This window comes from Lactuca virosa, chromosome 2 (genome assembly GCF_052849685.1).
Source record: "Lactuca virosa cultivar CGN04683 chromosome 2, Lactuca_virosa_CGN04683_v6, whole genome shotgun sequence".
NCBI lineage: Eukaryota > Viridiplantae > Streptophyta > Magnoliopsida > Asterales > Asteraceae > Lactuca > Lactuca virosa.
The window spans coordinates 141164455-141184735 of NC_136427.1; the positions used below are offsets into that span (position 1 = coordinate 141164455).

Here is a 20281-nt window from a genome sequence, read left to right on the forward strand (position 1 = left end):
AGGGAGAGTGCTAGCCATGGGCCAGGAGGAAGCGGTCGCTGATCCTACCGTTGTTACGGGTATGTTCCTCCTCGACAACTCTTATGCATGCATTCTTTTTGATTCTGGTGCGGAGAGAAGTTTTGTTAGTCATGCATTTAAGCATCTTCTCAAGCATGAATCCCAACCTTTAACCGAAACATTTACCGTCGAGATGGCTAACGGAAAGAAAGAGAGCACTAACGACGTATTCATAGGTTGTACCCTTACTCTAAACGACCATTCCTTTCCAATCGACCTTATGCCAGTTTCCATAAAAAGCTTCGATGTCATCATCGGCATAGATTGGTCGACCCCAATTGTGTTGATATCCTTTGTTTTGAAAAAGCCATTCGCCTCAATCTTCCCTCGGGCGAAGCCCTCATAGTCTATGGTGATAAACTCAGCTCGAACCTTCGTATCATTTCATGCATCAAAGCACAGAAATATCTGTGAAAGGAGTGCCATGCATTCCTAGCCCATGTCATTAATCAGAGGCAGGAAGTTAAAGACCTTGAGAGCATCCCCGAAGTCTGCAACTTTCCTGATGTTTTACCCGAAGATCTTACCGGAATTCCTCCCGAGCGCCAAGTCGAGTTCCGAATCGACTTAATCCCCGGAGCTACCTCCGTAGCTAAATCCCCTTACCGTCTAGCGCCGGCAGAAATGCAAGAGTTATCTAGCCAGCTCAATGCGCTACTCAGCAAGGGATTCATCAGACCAAGTTCCTCACCCTGGGGAGCCCCGGTCTTGTTTGTGAAAAAGAAAGATGGATCCTTTCGGATGTGCATAGATTATCGTGAACTGAACAAGCTTACCATCAAAAACCGGTACCCCTCACCCAGAATCGACGACCTCTTTGCTCAACTTCAGGGAGCCAACTACTTCTCCAAGATAGACCTAAGGTCAGGGTACCATCAGTTACGAGTCCATGAGAGTGATGTTCCCAAGACAGCATTCCGAACTCGCTATGGTCACTATGAGTTTGTAGTAATGCCCTTTGGTCTAACCAAAGCACCCGTAGTATTCATGGATCTGATGAATCGTGTGTGCCGCCCCTTCGTAGATAAGTTTGTAATAGTGTTCATTGATGACATACATGTCTATTCTCAGAGCAAGGCAGATCATAGACAGCATTTGAGGATAGTGCTAGAAACGTTGAGGGCGGAGAAACTATATGCAAAATTCTCAAAGTGCGAATTCTGGATCAGAAAAGTAACTTTCCTCGGTCACGTGGTTAGCGAAGAAGGCATACATGTGGACCCTTCTAAAATCAAGGCGATTGAGAATTGGTCAGCACCGAAGACGCCCACAGAAATCCATCAATTCTTGGGTCTCGCTGGCTACTATCGCAGGTTTACCCAAAATTTCTCCAGGATTGCTAAGCGTTTAACCACCCTGACTCAGAAAGGTATACCCTTTAGTTGGGGAGAAAAGCAAGACACTGCGTTTCAAACATTAAAGCAGGCCCTATGCAGGCCCTAGGCTGTGTGCTCATGCAGCGAGGAAAGGTTATTGCATATGCCTCGAGACAGCTGAAAGCACACGAAGTCAATTATACAACTCACGACCTGGAGTTAGGAGTAGTGGTCTTCGCACTAAAGATTTGGAGACATTATCTTTACGGAACCAAGTCCACTATCTTCACTGACCATAAGAGTTTACAACACATTTTCGATCAGAAAGAGTTGAACATGAGGCAACGACGATGGGTTGAGCTACTCAGCGATTATGAGTGCGATATACGCTATTATCCTGACAAGGCCAATGTGGTAGCAGATGACCTCAGCCAGAAAGAGTATTCAGGTCACAGAGTGAAGGCACTTACGATGACTATTCATTCTGATCTGTCCACACAAATTAGAGAGGCTCAGTTAGAAGCCTTAAAACCAGAGAACGTGGTGGATGAAGCCTTGAGGGGAGTGGAAAGGAACTTAGAGATCAAGGGAGACGGAGTTTATTATTTCATGAACCGTATCTGGACCCCGAAGTTAAGTGGTTACAAAGAGGTTGTTATGAGCGAAGCTCACAGTACTCGATACTCCGTTCACCCAGGTTCGAATAAGATGTATCTGGATCTCAAAAAGCTATATTGGTGGCCAAACATGAAAGCAGAGATCGCTACCTTCGTGGGCAAGTGTCTGACTTGCGCAAAGGTGAAGGTAGAATATCAAAAGCCCTCTGGTTTGCTTCAGCATCCAGAAATACCTAAGTAGAAGTGGGAACGAATCACAATGGACTTCATTACCTAGTTTCCAAATATCCAGAGTGGCCATTACATTATCTGGGTAATCGTCGACAGATCGACCAAATCCGCCCACTTCCTGCCAATCAAAGAAACATTCAAGATGGAGAGACCGACACGAATCTACATCCAAGAGATAGTTCGTCTGCATGGTGTGCCTGTGTCCATTATCTCCGATCGGGATAGCAGATTCACCTCGAGATTTTGGCAGTCACTGCAGAAGGCCCTTGGAACTAAGCTTGATATGAGCACAACTTACCATCCACAGACCGATGGGCAGAGTGAGAGGACCATTCAAACTTTATAAGACATGCTAAGAGCGTTCATTATCGACTTTCATAAGTCGTGGGATAATCATTTTCCCTTGGTCGAGTTCTCCTACAACAACAGTTATCAGACTAGCATCAAGGCTACGCCGTTTGAAGCTCTCTATGGCTGTAAGTGCATATCCCCTCTGTACTGGGCTGAGGTGGGTGACACGCAGCTGGCTAGAGATGAAGTTCCCGATAGCTCTCTCACTGGCCCAGAAATCATCTGTGAAACCACAAAAAAGATCGTACAAATCCGGGAACGACTAAAAGCTTCAAGAGATAGACAAAAGAGCTACGCCGATAAGAGACGAAAACCTTTAGAGTTCCAGGTTGGTGACCATGTTCTTTTGAAGGTCTCACCCTGGAAAGGCATGATACGCTTTGGAAAGCGTGGAAAGCTGAATCCGAGATACATAGGACCATTCGAGATCCTCACTATTATCGGTCCCGTAGCATACAAACTTCGTTTACCCCAAGAGCTTAGCAATATCCATCCCGTCTTCCACGTCTCGAACCTTAAAAAGTGTCTATTCGACGAGATCCTTGTGATCCCTGTTGATGAGATCGAGATCAATGAGAACCTTAATTTCGTGGAAGAACCAGTCGAAATCATGGATCGAGTAGTCAAAAGAACGAAACAAAGTCCCATACCGATAGTGAAGGTCCGCTGGAATGCCAAGCGGGGACCTGAATTCACTTGGGAGCGCGAAGATCAAATGAAATAGAAGTATCCTCATCTTTTTCCGAGTCCATGATTTGTATTCTATGTTTGAATTTCGGGACGATATTCCCTCTATCGGGGGGATGATGTAGCAACCCGAACCTTTTTTCGTTAAAGTTAGCCGTCTTCCGTTAAATAAATTCATATTTTATTTATTCCGTTAAAATTCCTATGGTTTGGAAAATCATTTAAGTCATATAATTAAAATTTATATAAGATTCGGAACCAAAATCGCGCGAAAAACCCAAGCTACTTCGAAAATCAGTGAAAACCGGCCTGACTGGTGTTCACGACCGTGAACCTGATCACGGCCGTAAACCCGTTCACGGCTGGACCCCATCACCGACCATACTCTCAGCCTATAAATACGTGATTCCTACCCTCATTCATACGTTTTCTGGCAGCAAACACACTTTCTCGCTTTAAAAACCCCCACCCGGAAACCCGAGATTTCTTAACTTTTCTCTTCATCTAACACTCCATTTACCTTAAAACACGTTTTGGAGCATATAACATCAGCCTTTTCGTCGATTCAAACATAGTTGTTCTTGAGTTCATGGTCGTACACCCTTCAAATCTTCAAACCTTCAAGGGCCGCAATCCGTTCACGGCCGTGAACCCTTCAAACATTCATATTTCCTTCAAGAGCACCGTTCACGGCCGTAAACCCTTCAAGGGGCTGTTCACGGCCGAGAACAGTTCACAGCCGTAATCCCCTTCACGACCGCAAACATTCCCAAGTCGTGAACTTGGCTGAAAACCCACTTTCTCCGATTCAATCGAGTCCCGGTAACATTCCTAAACCAAAAGCAAGTGTTTTCCAACACTATAAATAATGGTTTCGCTAATAAATGCATATATGTATTTAATTAATATTAGGATCCCGTTAAGTGCCGCGTACATCAACCTGAGGGTCTTCACTCCCAGTTTCGTTGTCCAACATTTCACGCAACCAATAGTGAGTTCATACCCCTATGCTTTTTCTGTTTTTAATATTTTCAGGGGGAGAGTACAAGCCAAACACAAATGATTTTGGGAATTTATACAAAAGGATTCCAACACGATTAAAATTGATGCAATTGATACATCCATACGTTTTTCACATTTTATAAAATATTTAGATATTTTATCCCTTTTGTATTATGCTGAGCATAAGGGACGTTTTCAACTTACTGCCAAATTGCATAGTTTTCAGATCAATTCATAAACCAAATACATAATATTCATGCAAACTATAATAGGTATAGTTTGGGGTTTCAATATATACAGATTTACAAATTCAGAGCTTATACCTTGTTTAACATATAAACTATGACATGCTTAGTTTATGATATTCATTTATATCTCTCGGGTAACAAGAATTCATTACCGAATAGTTATTTAAGTATAATTATTACTCTATAAAGTATACAAACTGATTCAATTACAAAAGAACAATACAGAACTATATGTAAACTAGTTAACACAGGATTGTGAGACAACTCTTCATTTGTACCTTTCGAGGTACAGGTTAAATCCTATCTTTTAGTATAATCAGAGTCACCTGGAGGGAGAGCGTGAGATTTGTGAATAGATCTATTCGGGACTGACAATCCCACACCTAAACTGCTAGCTACAGCTAGGCAGACATACCTGGGGTGACAAATATCATACCGTCCGACGCCTGAAGAACGTCGTAGAGGTCATCAGTCATATCAAGCATGGTTATACGACTCACAATAGTACAAACTAACCTTTCGTTTATGGGATTTCATTCTTCATTAGTTGTATTTTAATTAATAGAAGTACTATATATTATACTGGAGGGTTTCAGGGGATCAAATACATGGTTTTATTTTAATTAATGAAACTGCTATACATACTGGTAATGACCAGGGTTTTCCAACTAAACATTCTATACATACTGGTGATAGCCAGGGTTTTCGTACTTATAGATCACTGTAACGAACTCATACATTAGAAAATATTGGATTTTTCTTGGAAACATATGGACATTTTCACTGATTCATTAACAGGTTTTCATCACAAAAACATGCTTATGAACTCACCAGCTTTTATGCTGATATTCTCTTTTCAAAATCGCTTGTATTCTCAGGAAATCAGTAGACAGGTACCTCAGCAGACTTTTAAGAAGACGGAGCATATAGAGTCACGTCTTTATATTTTGTTATACTTTTGATGTATATGAATATGAATCAAACAGATGTAAATACCTTATATATATATATATATATATATATATATATATATATATATATATATATATATATATATATATATATATATATATATATATATATATTCAATGTAATGGTTGTGTTTACTTTGATTACTATGATGCAATTGTTGTGATACTACACCTGACGTCCTCCACCCCCGAACGTTTCCGCCGTTCCGGTTTGGGGGTGTGATATTGGGCCTTCACGGTTTTAATGGGCTAAACTTGTCAACTTTCACAAAAATGGATCTTAATTAGAAACTCACGGTTTCATGGGCCTAAAAAGGTAATTAATGACTTTTTATCGATTAAAATTGCCATTTTAAACAAACACGGGCCAAAAATGTAAATTTTCGGTCAAATGGGCTGAAAATGTCATTTCCATTAAATTTGGGCCAAAAATCTTATTTCTATTAAAAGTGGGCTGAAAATGTCATTTTATTTAAAATGAGCCTTTAAATGTAAACTTTCGGTCTTAATGGGCCTAAAGTGTCATTTTTACCAAAAATTTTGCCTTAATTGTAAATTTTCGGCTTAATGGGCCAAGAATGTCATTTTTACAAAAAGTTGGCCTCTTATGTCATTTTGGTAAATAATTGAGCTAAAACAAGCAATATAATAACAAACGGGCTGATTACGTCATTCTCACTTTTATTGGGTCTTGTTTACCCATTTTCATGTTATTTGGCCTTCGTGGTCCATTTACATGCTTATTGGGCCTGACACATTCATTACATGTTTATTGGGCCTTAGTGACCCATTAAATGCTTGATAGGTCCTATATACTCTTTACATGTTTATTGGGCTTAGTGACCCATTTACATGCTCGACGGACCTTGTATACACAATTCATGCTTATTGGGCCTCATACATTCATATACATACCCATTGGGACTTGTAACCTAAATACATACATGAAAACATTATTTAAAATATTAAATAGTGTGTTACACTGTTCCCGTAAATTTAGTTAAGGTTCTTATGATACGTTTTTTCATTCGTACCTACATAGTGTACAACCTTAAGTCCTGTAGTTATAACCAGAGTATCCTGGAGGGAGAGCGAGAGTTTGTGTATAGATCTATACGGGGTTGACAGCCCCGCACCTGAGCTGTTCGCTACAGCTAGACTAGGCCAGTCTAGGGTGACAAATGTCTTACCTTAAACAAGTCGACGCCTGAAAAACGTCATAACTGGCAGATCAGTCATATCAAGCATGGTTATAACGACTCACATAGAAATTAACTCCACTGTAAAATTTACGGAATACATATACTATACTTTTGATACACGTACGAGCTATTCATTCTATAACATTCGGGTCTTATGGTTTAAAGACTACAACTCATTTACAGTCAGAAAATATCGGATATTCTGGGAAACAAACATTATACATTACCTTCTACTTGCAACAAGAAAAATAGGATTTTCTGGAATACTCTCTTTATGCATTTCCAAAACAGGAATACACATGCTTTAATACAAGATTTGATACAAAACTTTCAAACCATTTTTACAGAAAATATCGGATTTTCTGGTGTTTACAAAGTGATACAAAACTTTTCATACAAACATGCTTATGAACTCCCCAACATTATATATGTTGACGTTTTCAAAATAACTTGTATTCTCAGGGAATCGTTAAGCGGGTTGGTTACCAAGAACACATGGATTTTGTTGTATTTTTGTTATCATCATACACTTACTATTTTGGAATGTAATTTGTAATCCAACACACTTATGTAAACAATGACGGTTGTGTTATTATATGTGTGATGATGATGTTGTCTTGATTCAATATTTACACTGTGATGATATTACAAGATGAAGTCACCCAACCCCCGGACGTTTCCACCGTTCCGGTTCGGGGGTGTGACAACAGGTATCGGTACGAAGGTATAATCCACTTAGATATTCAAGGAGTATAGGTCATTAGTGTAGAGAGTTATTGTAAGGCCTATAATAATTACGTTTATTCTTATGTTTCTTGTATCAGTTAAGACATCCCAAACTATATAATAATCAACGGAAAAACATTTCTTCAAAAATACTTTTTATGGGACAAATTCCGCATTTACAATAAACCTTGTTTAAAATGAGCATAATTAAAACAATCTTTTCTGGACGAGAAATTTGGGGATGTCACAGAATAAATGATAACTTTTTTCTGGAAAATTATAAAAATAGAAAAACATCATTTTGAGGCCCTAAACAGTCCAGAATGGCCGAAAAACACCGTACGTCACGGTGAAGCAGTGTGTTTTGTAAATCACACCATTTTACATCAACCATGCGCATTTCGTCCAATTCCGAAAATGAACTTCATTGCAGCAAATTTTTTAGATGATATCACTAAATTTTCATTCCTACTAGTGACGACATCATTATGACATGTTATTTTATTTATATATGAATAAAGTTTAGAAATCATTACGACATATTTACTGATGATGTTTGTGACAACCTGAAAATTCTTGCCTTGTAAAGTCCAACCATTCAACTCAACTAAGTGTCAGACTCATTTCTAATGAGTTCTAGCCTTGTTAAGGGTCATTCTAATGGGTTTTAAGCCTAGTACACTTAACGAATGAGTGTTAGAATGTACCTGCTAGAGACACTGTGCAACATTCAAGCCTTAACACCACCAAAAAGGAGTTCACGGCCAAAGAACATGAGTTTACGGCCATAAAGTGAAGGCTGACCGTAAACTCCCCTATAAGTCTCCATTTCCTTCACCTTTCCTTCATTATTACACTTTCAACTCAAGAACACTTCCATTCTCTCTCAAGTATCATCGAGATTTTCATTCCCGATCTTCAAAAAGTAAGTGATTATTCCCTCTAGTTGTTGATTATCCTTCTTACTCATGAATCACCCTTTGATTTCATCCATGGAAATCGACTTTTTGCTAGATCTTCATCATTCACCAAGAACACACACTTGTTCTTGGTGGCCGCAAACTTATCTAAGGGCCTCAAAAGTGTGAGTATTCCATCTATCTTCTAGTTAGCCTTGTTAAACACTAGATCCTAGCCTTGAAACATCACCAATCTCATCATCAATGAGAGTTTACGGCCAGGAGCAATCTCCCTTGGTCGTAAACCCTAATTATGGCCAAGTATTGAGCCCTAAACACATCTAGACACTAGCTATCCTTTGGGACACATGAACCTATGAGAACCCTTGCCTTTATAACCCAAAATGACACCATTTGGAGAGTTTACGGCCATACACTTTTGGTGTGGCCGTAAACACCTCAACTCCTCCTAGAAATTTGGTTTTGCTCATCCTCTTGTAGAGCAATAGCCCCTCAAGCTTCCCTACCATTCAAACACCCTCTTATGCACCTTTTACCATGATTTTACGGCCCAAAGCTCCATGGCCGTAAACACCATTTCTTGGCCATAAACATCCATTTGATGAATCACATGTGATTCCATCACTTAGTCCAAGTCCCTAGGGGTGTTTCCTTTCATATAGTTGCTTATAAACACTATATTTATGCCAATATATACCATTATATGTCATTTAGGACTTGTTAAGTCTCGGGACTTCATTCGTGGAACTTCTCATCCTTACGCACATATTCGTTTGAATCACCAACATAAGGTGAGTTCATACCCCTATAATGAATCTTTTAACTGTTTTAAATGCTTTTAAGGGGGGGGGGGGGGGAATACAAGTTGAACACAATGATAATTTTGTAATTGTTTGTTATAAACATTTTTCAAAAGATTTCTTATGTCTTTTATAAGTGATCAAAACATTTCAAAAACTCTTTTAAAGTTATGTTACTTTATAGTTTAACAAAACTCCGTTTTTAAAGTACAAGCATAACTTAGTAGTAAAATGAGTCTTTTCAATAACAGTTCAAGTAAAATACTAGTAAACTATAAGGGGTATAGTTTAGAGTTTTAGTTCATACTAGATGCTAGAACATACTATAAAGAGAAACAGGGAGGTTGATACAATACACGATAACATAAAGAGAAACAGGGAGGTAGATACAATACACGATAACATAAAGAGAAACAGGAAGGTAGATACAATACTTCAGAACGAATATACTAAGATACTATAACATAACGAACATACCAAGATGCTATAGCATATAACAACTACAGGATCTAATTATACCAATGAATCACTAACTCATTGTTCTAAGCAAAAGGTGATAGGAAAATTGGGTATACATGATCATATAACTTTAATGTGAGCCTACTTCACGGCTCAACAACAGGTTTGCTGAAGTCGCGTTTGGTTCCCAGAATCTCTTGCAGGGAGAGCGTATAGTATGGGGACTATTCATCACATTATGACCTTAATAAAACAAACATGTTTTAAGGCAATCAGTACGTCAGGATGTCAATTCAAAAGACAACTGTGTACTTATAATTTCCCCTTTACTTTCATTTTGTGACAGTTCCACTTGAAAGTTAATGCAAACTATTTTCGAGTCAAGATAGTTATAAACTAGGGAAAACTTACATTTTACAAACGACAAACAGATCAGTCGAGTCTAGTACATTCAGTTGAAAGGGGGCCTATAATGCTAACTTTATGATTCCTTAGTGTATGCATCCAGGGATATATATTAATCGGATCCGACAGGTAGTAGGATGTGTGCTTTCCGCTTCATTTCCTGTTCCTTGTTTGGTTGTGGGCTTAGAGCAGATTCACCCAGCCTACTATCTATCCGATCTTAGCTATACATATGTTCCGTATACACCAAGTAATCATAAGGGGTACCAGGTATGGGCCAGGTCATAGGGCACTAATACAATTCACCGTTTTCTAGTACAAAACATACTTTTCAAATAGAACTTTTAGTATACAAAACTAGAAACTAACCAGTAAAGGGTTTAATCCATTTATTTAAACCAATATAACTTAAAGGACCTTAGGTGATTAATTCTACAATACCTTAGTTTATACATCAAGGTTATATATAATTAATATCCGATAGGTAGTTGGATGTGTGCTTTCCGCCTCATTTCCTGTTCCTTGTTTGGTTGTAGGCTTAGGGCAGATTCACACAATTAACTATCTGTTCGATATTAGATTATATATAGCTAGTATAAACTAAGTAATTATAGAAGGAACCACTGTGGTTACCATTTTTATAAAAAGAAATAAGGGTTTTATTAAAGAATCTTTTCATCAAATTAAAGGAACTATTACAGTTAACTCTGTGAGTACCAAGTGAATACGTCAGGGTTATATACAAGGATGATCTAACAAACAATGGGATGTGTGTCTTCCGCCTCATTTCCTGTTCCTTGTTTGGTTGTGGGCTTAGGGCAGATACACACAACCGATTGTTTGTTTACTCTGGTTTTTATATAACTTGTATTCATTTAATACTCATAGAAAGGACTGTAGAGTCATTTTTACTTATCTTTCATCAAAGCAGGAAATATAGGATTTTCTGGAGGAACATGCGAACTTTTCTAAACAGAACTTACTACAACTTACTATAACTTTCTACAACTTTCTTACTACTTACTTACATCACTAAAATCTTATGAACTCACCAGCTTAAATGTTGATCTATGCTTTCAAAATAACTTGAATTCTCAGCAGACCAGTAGACAGGTACGCGCACTGGGATTCACAAGATGGAGCAGTATAGCTTCATGTCTTTTTGTTAGTTGCTATGTATTCTATATTATGTGAATCACATACTTTGTAAACAGTTTCTTTCTAAATGAAATGGTTGTTTATTTTTTTGCTTACTATGATGCATGTCTTGTGATACTAAACATGACGTCCTCCACCCCAGAACGTTTCCGCCGTTCCGGTTTTGGGGTGTGACAATGTTACTAACTTCAATCCTACTAATAAAAACAATATTATAATATGTTATTTTTATTTAAGTGAATAAACTACACATGTTGATTTATTCATTTGTGAATACATTTTTAATATATAAAAATAAATAATACACTATAAGAATTGGTTTGTGATTTTTTGTTTTTTGTATATTGTAACTATATTATTTTACATGTAAATTCAACATTATACTAAGACAAACAACATTGTATTGGTTAACGAATACCATTCACATTTGAATTTGTCACAATCAAAATGACGAATATATTAAATTGTATAAAGTTTACACATTGATATAAAATATATTGTCTTCATCAATGATATTTTCTCATTTACGCCAAGCAATCGTTAACCATTAGGATATGAACCAACCATTTATTGAAATGCTATTTATTTTTTGAGTTATAACCATTCCCGACAAACATGTGAATACACATCAAAAATGTTAATAAACATATATTTTTAGTTCATAATAATAGCGATTTATCACATGCTAATTATTACATGATATATTCACACATGTGAATATTATATGATATATGTTGTTTACATTGTAGATTCACATTTGATATCACATAGTATATTCAAATGTGAATATTACATGATATATTCACATGTGATATTATATGGTATATTCACATATGAATATTACATGATATATTCATATATGAATAATATATGGTAGATTCACATGTGCATATCATATAGTATACTCACTTGTAAATATTACACATTATAGTGACATTTGAACATTGCATGGTATATTCGTTCCTTAATATTACACAGTATATTCAAATATGAATATTATATAGTATATTCACGTGTGAATATGACACACTATATTCACATTTAAATATTAGATGATACATTCACTTGTGAATATTATATAATATATTCACTTGTGAATATTACATAGTATATTTACTTGTGAATATTAGATGGTATATACATATGTGAATATTACATAGTATATTCACATATGAATATTACAAGGTGTATTCACAAATATATATAATTTTTATATGTTATTGACATCTGAATAACATACAGACTTGCATATTTGTTTTGTGTTTTAATAGTCATATACTAATTCATGTGTGAAAACATATTCATATGTGAAAATTAAATGGTAATTTAGTTTATGCATTTCATCAAATACTTGGAGTATTTAAAACTTACAAAATAATAGTTTATGAATATTACAAGGTGTATTCACAAGTTAGATTTTATAAATATGGTTAAAAACTTTATAATTGGACTATTTAAAACTTACAAAATAATAGACCCACAGAGAATTATACGAAATTTTTCAAAAAAAAATGATTTGATGTTTTTCTAACCTTAATTTCGAATTTTGTTTGATGATCGATGGTAAACGAATGATATGAAGTGAATATGTTGTTGGTTATCGATAATGTTGATCTAATGATGCTGGAAGTATAATTAATCGCAGATGTTGAAGATATGTTCCTGTTCAAGCAGAATTGAAGGTTGGACTTAAAGAACAAAAAACGAATTTTTGTTGTCTACTATTGAATGATATTGATAAACGTGTGATTGATGAAGATCAATGATTGATTAACGTTGTATGATGTTGATCGAATGTTTTGTTGAAGAAATCTGGATGATTGTTGAATGTTGGAGAAATTTGGATGATGAACGATTGATTACGAATGAATTTGAACTGTTATCTAGTTATCCACAATTACGTATTTGCCATTGAAGGTTTAATTCTTATATCATATTTACAAGTTTGTTACCATGTGTTTTATGATTAGCTACTAATTAACTGATTGACTAAAAATAATTCTCCCATTCTTAACTTTTTTTTTTCAATTGAACTCTCTCTCTCTCTCTCTCTCTCTCTCTATATATATATATATATATATATATATATATATATATATATATATATATATATATATATACTAGTCGTTTACCTGCGCTAAGCGACGGGTGCGAATAGTTTTATTCGGCAATTAGTTTCTTTCGGAAATTAGTTGTATTCGAAAACATGTTATATTTCAAGGAACACAAAACACACACACACACACACACACACACATATATATATATATATATATATATATATATATATATATATATATATATATATATATCAATTTTTCGGCAACAAATAGTTTCCTTTCGTCAAATAGTTTCTTTTGGCGATTATATTCGTTTCAACGGTTCGTTTCTATATGAAAATATGTCATTTTCAAAAGAGCATGCAAGGTATTGGAACTCAATTGCATCCCACAAAGGTCGGACACACTGTTTTGGTATGATGCTGGTAATCCTGAATTGCGTATCACACATTTCTTCCTGGGTTGCTCACAGTGATATCCAAAAATAATGACATAAGTTGTTCTATAACATTAAAAAAAACATCTCATTCATCTTCAAATTTACATAATAAAGTCATTCTTTCATGAAGATGAAGAAAGAGTAAAGTCCAATTAAGAGCATGCACCATGATTTTGTTTGATGTTGTCATTTTCTACCACACTCTTACTTGCATTTACCTTCTTTTTGTCCCTAACACCACCAAAAAAACAAAAGATTACAAGCTGTCATAATGATCCATGGATTTTATAAATGTTTTACACTCTTGTTGTCCTTTTCTACCACACTATCACCAGGATTTTATTTGATTTATACTTTCATTTATAACATTTTATAACTGAATAATTTTTTGAAGAAAAGTGTTGTAATAGGAAGTGTGCACTGAAACAAACAAAAAAATTAAAGTGAAGTTCATCAAATAAGAAAAATTCAAGAGGTGTGGTAGTAATACCAACTATGCAATCTATGTGTTCAGTGAAATCCTGAATAAAATGCAGAAACTAATACATCATACATTAAATTGGTTGAAATAAAAATAAATCAAGAAATTCAAATTTTCATGAAAAAGATTGTAAACAATTTGCATAATCAGCTTCAAATAAGCATCAAAATGAACAACTAAAATTTTTGAACAAAAGTCACGTTTTTCATCAAAATGGCAAACCTAGTAGTTATGGTCATTAAAGAATTTCATTTTTTGGCTTCTGTTAATGAAGATGAATACCCACATAAAAAATATATTCAACATTTAAACAATAAACCTTTCAGATTTATACACACAGTTTCATACATATACAAATGAAAACCTGAATCCATACATACACAAAAATAACCACACACACAAACACAAACTTCAATCCATTCAAGGGCAGTAAATTGGGACTGAGATCTGCAACCATGCCTATTCCCCTCTTCAATACTGCCTAACAACAAAAAATAACATAAAAATATCATCAAATGCAAAATGAATAAATAGAATAACAAATAAAATTATGTAAAGAGGATTTGGTCGTGAGATAATAAGAAAGGAAATTGAAATTAGTACCTGTAAAAGTCCTAAACTTCACAGTCAAAATAAAAAAAATAAAATTCAAGAAAATCTTACCTTGATATGCATATGATTTAACAAATTAAATAAATAAATAAATAACCAGATAAGGGCTCGACCTGGAGGCAGTTGCAGCGGTGGTGTGTAGGGTGATTAGAGTGAGGATGAAGGAGGAGGATGGTGAAGAAGGTGATGGATTTCAGGACCATCGACTCCTGGGTGGTGATGGCGGTGGACATAGTGATTAGTAGGGTGTAGATCATGGTGGTTGTTGCAGAAGACTTTGACAGTGGCATTGAGTGGTGGTAGTGGAGGCTGAGTTTTGGGAGCGTATTTTACGGTTTATTGAAGACGGGTGGTTGAGAGAGGGTGAGAATGAGAGAGAGATAGAGTGACTTAACCTTTCCCATATAGCTTGTTCTTTGTACAATTTTAGTAGCACCACCAGGAAGCTGTAAATACAAAGAAAGCACAAAAAGATGCAAAATACCTAGCCAAAATAAGATCCCAACTTTAGAACACTACCAAGGTAACTAAACCAACTTGAAGAGTAACAAGCACGATACCAAAGGGTCAAAACACAGTGAATATTAAACCAATGGAACAGAAAGTTAGGCATTAAGATGAGGATAATTAGGAACACCAAAATGATCTTGAAAGCTAATTATTTAGCCAATTAGCCACACATGCCCAGAAGTTGTTAGAAAGAAAATACATAGACAACCATCCGCTAATCAAAGTAAGAACGAAGCACTTTTTAATACAAAATAGAAATTGACAATTAGCAATACTCTAACAAAATTCTCTCTTAAACATTACAATAAAATAAATTTAACTTCTTGGCAGCTTAGCCATCTAAAACTGACTATATTAACGAAAATTTGACATCTAATGCATATTGTTATTGTGCTTTTTATATCAGGTAAGCATACTAACCTCACTTCTTAGGTCTTGCTTTATGAATCTCCAGAAAACACCATTCCTTAACTCTATAAAAAAAAGCATAAATTGGCTTTGTATAGTTAGGATTCAGCTATTTTTCAACAACATACCTTATGAAGATTGAAGATTGTCTCAGCAACATGGACACAAAGTGAAGCTATATGACCTATTTCTTGACCCTTCATTCACAAACATGAAAAGGGTATTAAAAGAAATTAAAAGGAAAGGATAAATCTTGAGAAATGCAGTCAAACAGAACCCTATTTAAAAGGGTTTTATATTTTTTTTCTTTCTTGAAAATTGGAAGGTTTATCATGAAGCGCCGTTTTGAATTGAAATACGAACACAACCACATATGATCAAAATAAGCTCTCAAATTACAAATTACCTGGTAATATGCTGCAAAAGCGACCATGAAGTGTATTAGCAATAAAATCAATTGAAAACCCATAGATAAGGACGAATCAAGCATTAATAATGAAAAAAACTACATTGACATCACTGCCACCACCAATATGTCTCCATTTTCCTTCTTTTGTTTAAAAAAAATCATCAATCTCTATCCCTACCCAGTGCCGTCGTCGAAATACCTTTCACCGTCGGATAGCAGCAGGTGGAATCTTCTTACGGTGGCATCATGGAATCGAGAGGCCATAAAAGAAAATTTTAATCGGGGAAGAAATCGAAAGCAATTGGGTATTAAGCAAACGGAAAAGCAATTGCCCCTCTGGCTCGGTTCTAGTGCCGATGAAAAACAAAATTGGAAAATTAAAACAAACAACTAACAACCGGAAAATGAAAACCAAATCAAATGAAACACTTCAACTCACCAGTTGCAAATGCATCTAATGATGACTGACGGTGGACATCGATTCTTGGTTGCAGTGCTCTTCCGATTTATAGATGAATCAAATGTGCATTCATAACAGATGCAGTTTACAAATGAACAAAGAAATGTCCTGTAAAAAAGTCAACTTCAGAAAAGAGTAGGAAGAACCTGAGTTCGGAAAATAATCAATTTTCGGAAAGCAAAACACATACCTGTGGAGTGGCGACTTCAGGCGGCACAGGAGACCAACGATGAGGCGAAGGTGGACTTCGGCTTTTTCTTCTAGTTTCAGTCCAACTTCTTCGTGGAACAGTTCACATAGCAACACAACGATGTCGGAATCTTGGTGACCGGTGAAGGAGATGACAGCGAGGGTCAAAGCAAAAGCAGGTAAACGAAAGGTCAGCGGAAGGAGATGCACCACTTTCTGAGAATCGACAAAAAACCTACAAATCACAACATCAAACACAAATGTTTCCATAAATTCGAACCCAAAAGTTTAAAGCACTAAAACCATTAAAAATCGAGAGCTTATTAACATTCCAAAACCATGGTGGGGTGGGGTTTCGTTGCTGGGGAAATCAAAGAGTTTATAGAGTCGAAATCAAAGGAATGAAATTTTACCTGATGAAATCAAAGGGTTAATCTATGTTGCTTGGAGAGAGAGAGAGAGAGAGAGAGTGAGAGAGAGAGAGAGAGAGAGAGAGAGAGAGAGAGAGAGAGAGAGAAGCATGGCACAATTATGGTTGAGAGGCATCAGGATATCGGAAAACATATCGATACGAAAAGTTCAACAGAATATGCCCAAATCTTAGGAATCAAAAGAATCGGTCACCCCAGATCTTAGGATTCCAAAGAATGGCTCATAGGGGTTGTGACATATAGATAGAAGCGGAGCCGATTATGAATTTCAAAATTCGAAAACCACTATTTTTAGCAAAAAATTAGGGGATATAAAACTTATTATGCATAAATGATAGTACTCGAAGCATCGTAATTTGAACATCTTAAATCTATTTTTAGAAATAGTAAGATTTATATAATAAGATAGTAAGATATATATATATATATATATATATATATATATATATATATATATATATATATATATATATATATATATATATATATATATATATATATATCTCCATTCTTCCATTGAAAATGATTTTGCTCGAATAGATTGATGCAATTCTATTCACCTTATATATGGGATGTGGGGAAAATATTGCAAATCTCATATTTTAATAAATAATTCCTATCATTTAAAAAAAAAACATAAAGAATTGATTTAGTATGTAATGAACACTTCTCAAATATGGGGATAGTAAAATAAATGACGAGCTATAAAATATTCTTTAATTTCATTAGTTCCTAAATATTTTTATACATTTCGTAGTGGTCCTCTAAATAATTGTCTAGACATTGAATAATACATATTTGTCAATACATGATGTTGTTTTCGTCCTTTTTTATTAAATTTATTTATTTATTATTATTATTATTATTTTTTATGTTTTGCATTATTTACGGTAGAAAATATTTCATTACCAAATGGCTCCACTAAAAAAAATGGAATACTTTTTCACCTTTGTTTCATCAGTTTGTGGAGTCGCTACGGATTTTCATTTTTTTTTATAATTTATAGAAAAATATTTTATTTTTACTATTCACAACTATTTGAGATTTCAAAGAACCCTTTTTTCCCCGAGTTCGTCGAACGAGTTTTTCGTTGTTCATTAAATTATAGGGTAGTCACATACAATTAGTTGCGAAACTTAATAAATCATGCCAAATGTTTCGAACTACTATTGATATTTTTTCTTCTATAAAGTCACAAACAAAAAAAATTAAGAGAATTTTATAAATGGTACTTTTGCTTTAATATTTTTCACTAATATAGTTCTTATGATTTTTTGTTTGGTATGGATGGTCGTTTTGGAGCAAACATTGCAGGCAAATGCTTTTTATGACTAACTTTGTTAACATATTTTATTAAGTGTTTGTGAAATGATGAAAATACCTTTGTTGTTTTGACACAAAGTCTTTATGTCTCTCTCTCTCGACTTTATCAGTTTTTCTTCTTAATCTCTCTAAAAACACATTCTAAGAGACACATGATCGGACCCTTTTTACCCCCAACAATTGTAACTTATTTTAGTCTCACCTACATTTCTCTCTTCATCGACTACAGATCAAGTAAATTGAACCACTATTGTTGCCTTCAACGACCTTTTCTGCCTAGAAATTGTAAGTACATCAAACCCCCCAACTGGGTACTCAAGCAGAAAAGCTCCATGGTGATGCTCTTTTCTGATCAAATCTAAATTTAGAAAAATCAAAGTAATTTTGTGGATCATGGAGAGTACAAATTCACTACCTCAAGAAAAGAGTTGCCTCTACACCTCTGCAGGTGACCATCATCGTCGAAATCAACCTTTACAAGTTTGATCCATGGGAGCTTCCAACTGACTAGAAACGCAACATCAAGCAATGTTAGGGTCTCTTGAAGACGACGTTTTCCGACAATCATATCCGTTATCGGGCATAAATTGGTACTCTTAAATAAGTAATTTTGGAAATTGGGTTTAGGGTTTTAAGAATCGTTGGTTTGGTGGTAGATGGAATGGTGGGAGTGAGTGGAATAGTGAAATACAGAATGAAGCTTGGTGGAAGAGGGAGGATCTGGTCTTCTTCTCCGGTTGGATCTTTTTTCAACATCAACAGAGGGGATCACAAAAACACATTTCATTGAGAATCAGTTGCTATTCATATGTTATGCGTGTGATTCCTCTCTCTCTCTCTCTCTCTCTCTCTCTCTCTCTCCCTCTCTCTCTCTCTCTCTTTCTCTCTCCCTCTCTCTCTTTCTCTTCGATTTTGTATTTCATTTATGGGGATGAACACATATACACAAAATTGATTTCTAGGGGTTTTTTTTTCAAAATTTTTTTAGAACAAATGATTCATATTCGATTTTTGATTTTTATAGTCCCATAAACATTTCAGATTCACAGTGTTGAGGTAAAAGAGCCGATGAACAAGGGAGAACTCTTATTTATGTCTTTTCGTATGTATCCCTTACAATAAGAAAATCAATGGTGGGAATGGATATAGATGCATGGTGATGTAGGATTACGATGATGAAGATCTGTTGGGGGTTGTGATGGTGAATCCGCCCCAATTCGATGCAGGTTTCAAACTTAGATGTTAGTGTGTGTATGTGTGTTCTAGTTTTAGTGTATGTATATATCTGTGAAGTCTGTGTTTAAACTTTAATAAAAATTGTGTATGTGTGTATGTGCTTAGGAAGAAGAACATATTTAAGAAAAATAAGAGAGATAGTGAAGGTGAATCATGAAGAGAGAGAGAGTCATAAGGACTATTCATGTGCAAAAAACAAAGGGTATTTGCATCATTTCACAACCACTTAATAGAATCTTTTAATAAAATTATTCATGAGGACCATTTGCATTTAAGGTTTGCTCAAAAGGGACCATGCAAAAAAAAGTTCCATAAGGACTATATTAGAGAAAAATTAAAAAGCAAAATGATCAATTGTAAAATTTTGTCCAAAATTAAAAAAAAAGAAAATAAATAATACATATATAAGTGATAACTATATTCTTTCCAATAACAACAAACAAACAAAGATATATTTCTTTTAATTAACTAAAACAAAATAAATGAAAGGCTTATTTGTTAAATAAATATAATGGTTTATTTCTTAAAGCTAATAAATCAATTTGTATAATTGATTAAATTCATTTCAGT

At 35.1% G+C, this 20281-nt stretch overlaps 1 protein-coding gene across 4 annotated transcripts; it reads right to left on the reverse strand.

Moving 5' to 3' along the window:
• Positions 1 to 14482: 14482 nt before the first annotated feature.
• Positions 14483 to 17334, reverse strand: LOC145156541 (uncharacterized). 4 transcript variants are annotated; one of them, XM_079075867.1, is made up of 5 exons: positions 16723 to 17091; positions 16512 to 16640; positions 15792 to 15860; positions 14859 to 15728; positions 14483 to 14614 (listed from the first exon to the last, which is right to left on the reverse strand). In XM_079075867.1, exons 1-3 carry the CDS (start codon positions 16989 to 16991, stop codon positions 15848 to 15850), a joined length of 411 nt encoding a protein of 136 aa, XP_078931993.1. In that variant the 5' UTR covers positions 16992 to 17091; the 3' UTR covers positions 14483 to 14614; positions 14859 to 15728; positions 15792 to 15847. The 4 variants fall into 4 exon arrangements, 3 of the variants coding, with proteins under 3 accessions (XP_078931993.1, XP_078931994.1, XP_078931992.1); XR_013736775.1 differs by adding an exon at positions 17135 to 17334 and having other exon boundaries at positions 14859 to 16640; positions 16723 to 16956; XM_079075868.1 differs by having other exon boundaries at positions 14483 to 14610; positions 14859 to 15860.
• Positions 17335 to 20281: the final 2947 nt, after the last annotated feature.

Excerpts from the sequence above, each read along its gene's own strand:
- LOC145156541 (XM_079075867.1), bottom strand. The coding sequence starts at position 16,991 with ATGGAAACATTTGTGTTTGATGTTGTGATTTGTAGGTTTTTTGTCGAT. Across the intron at positions 16,641-16,722 it reads CTGAAGTCGCCACTCCACAG|GACATTTCTTTGTTCATTTG; the intron begins GTATGTGTTTTG and ends ACTTTTTTACAG.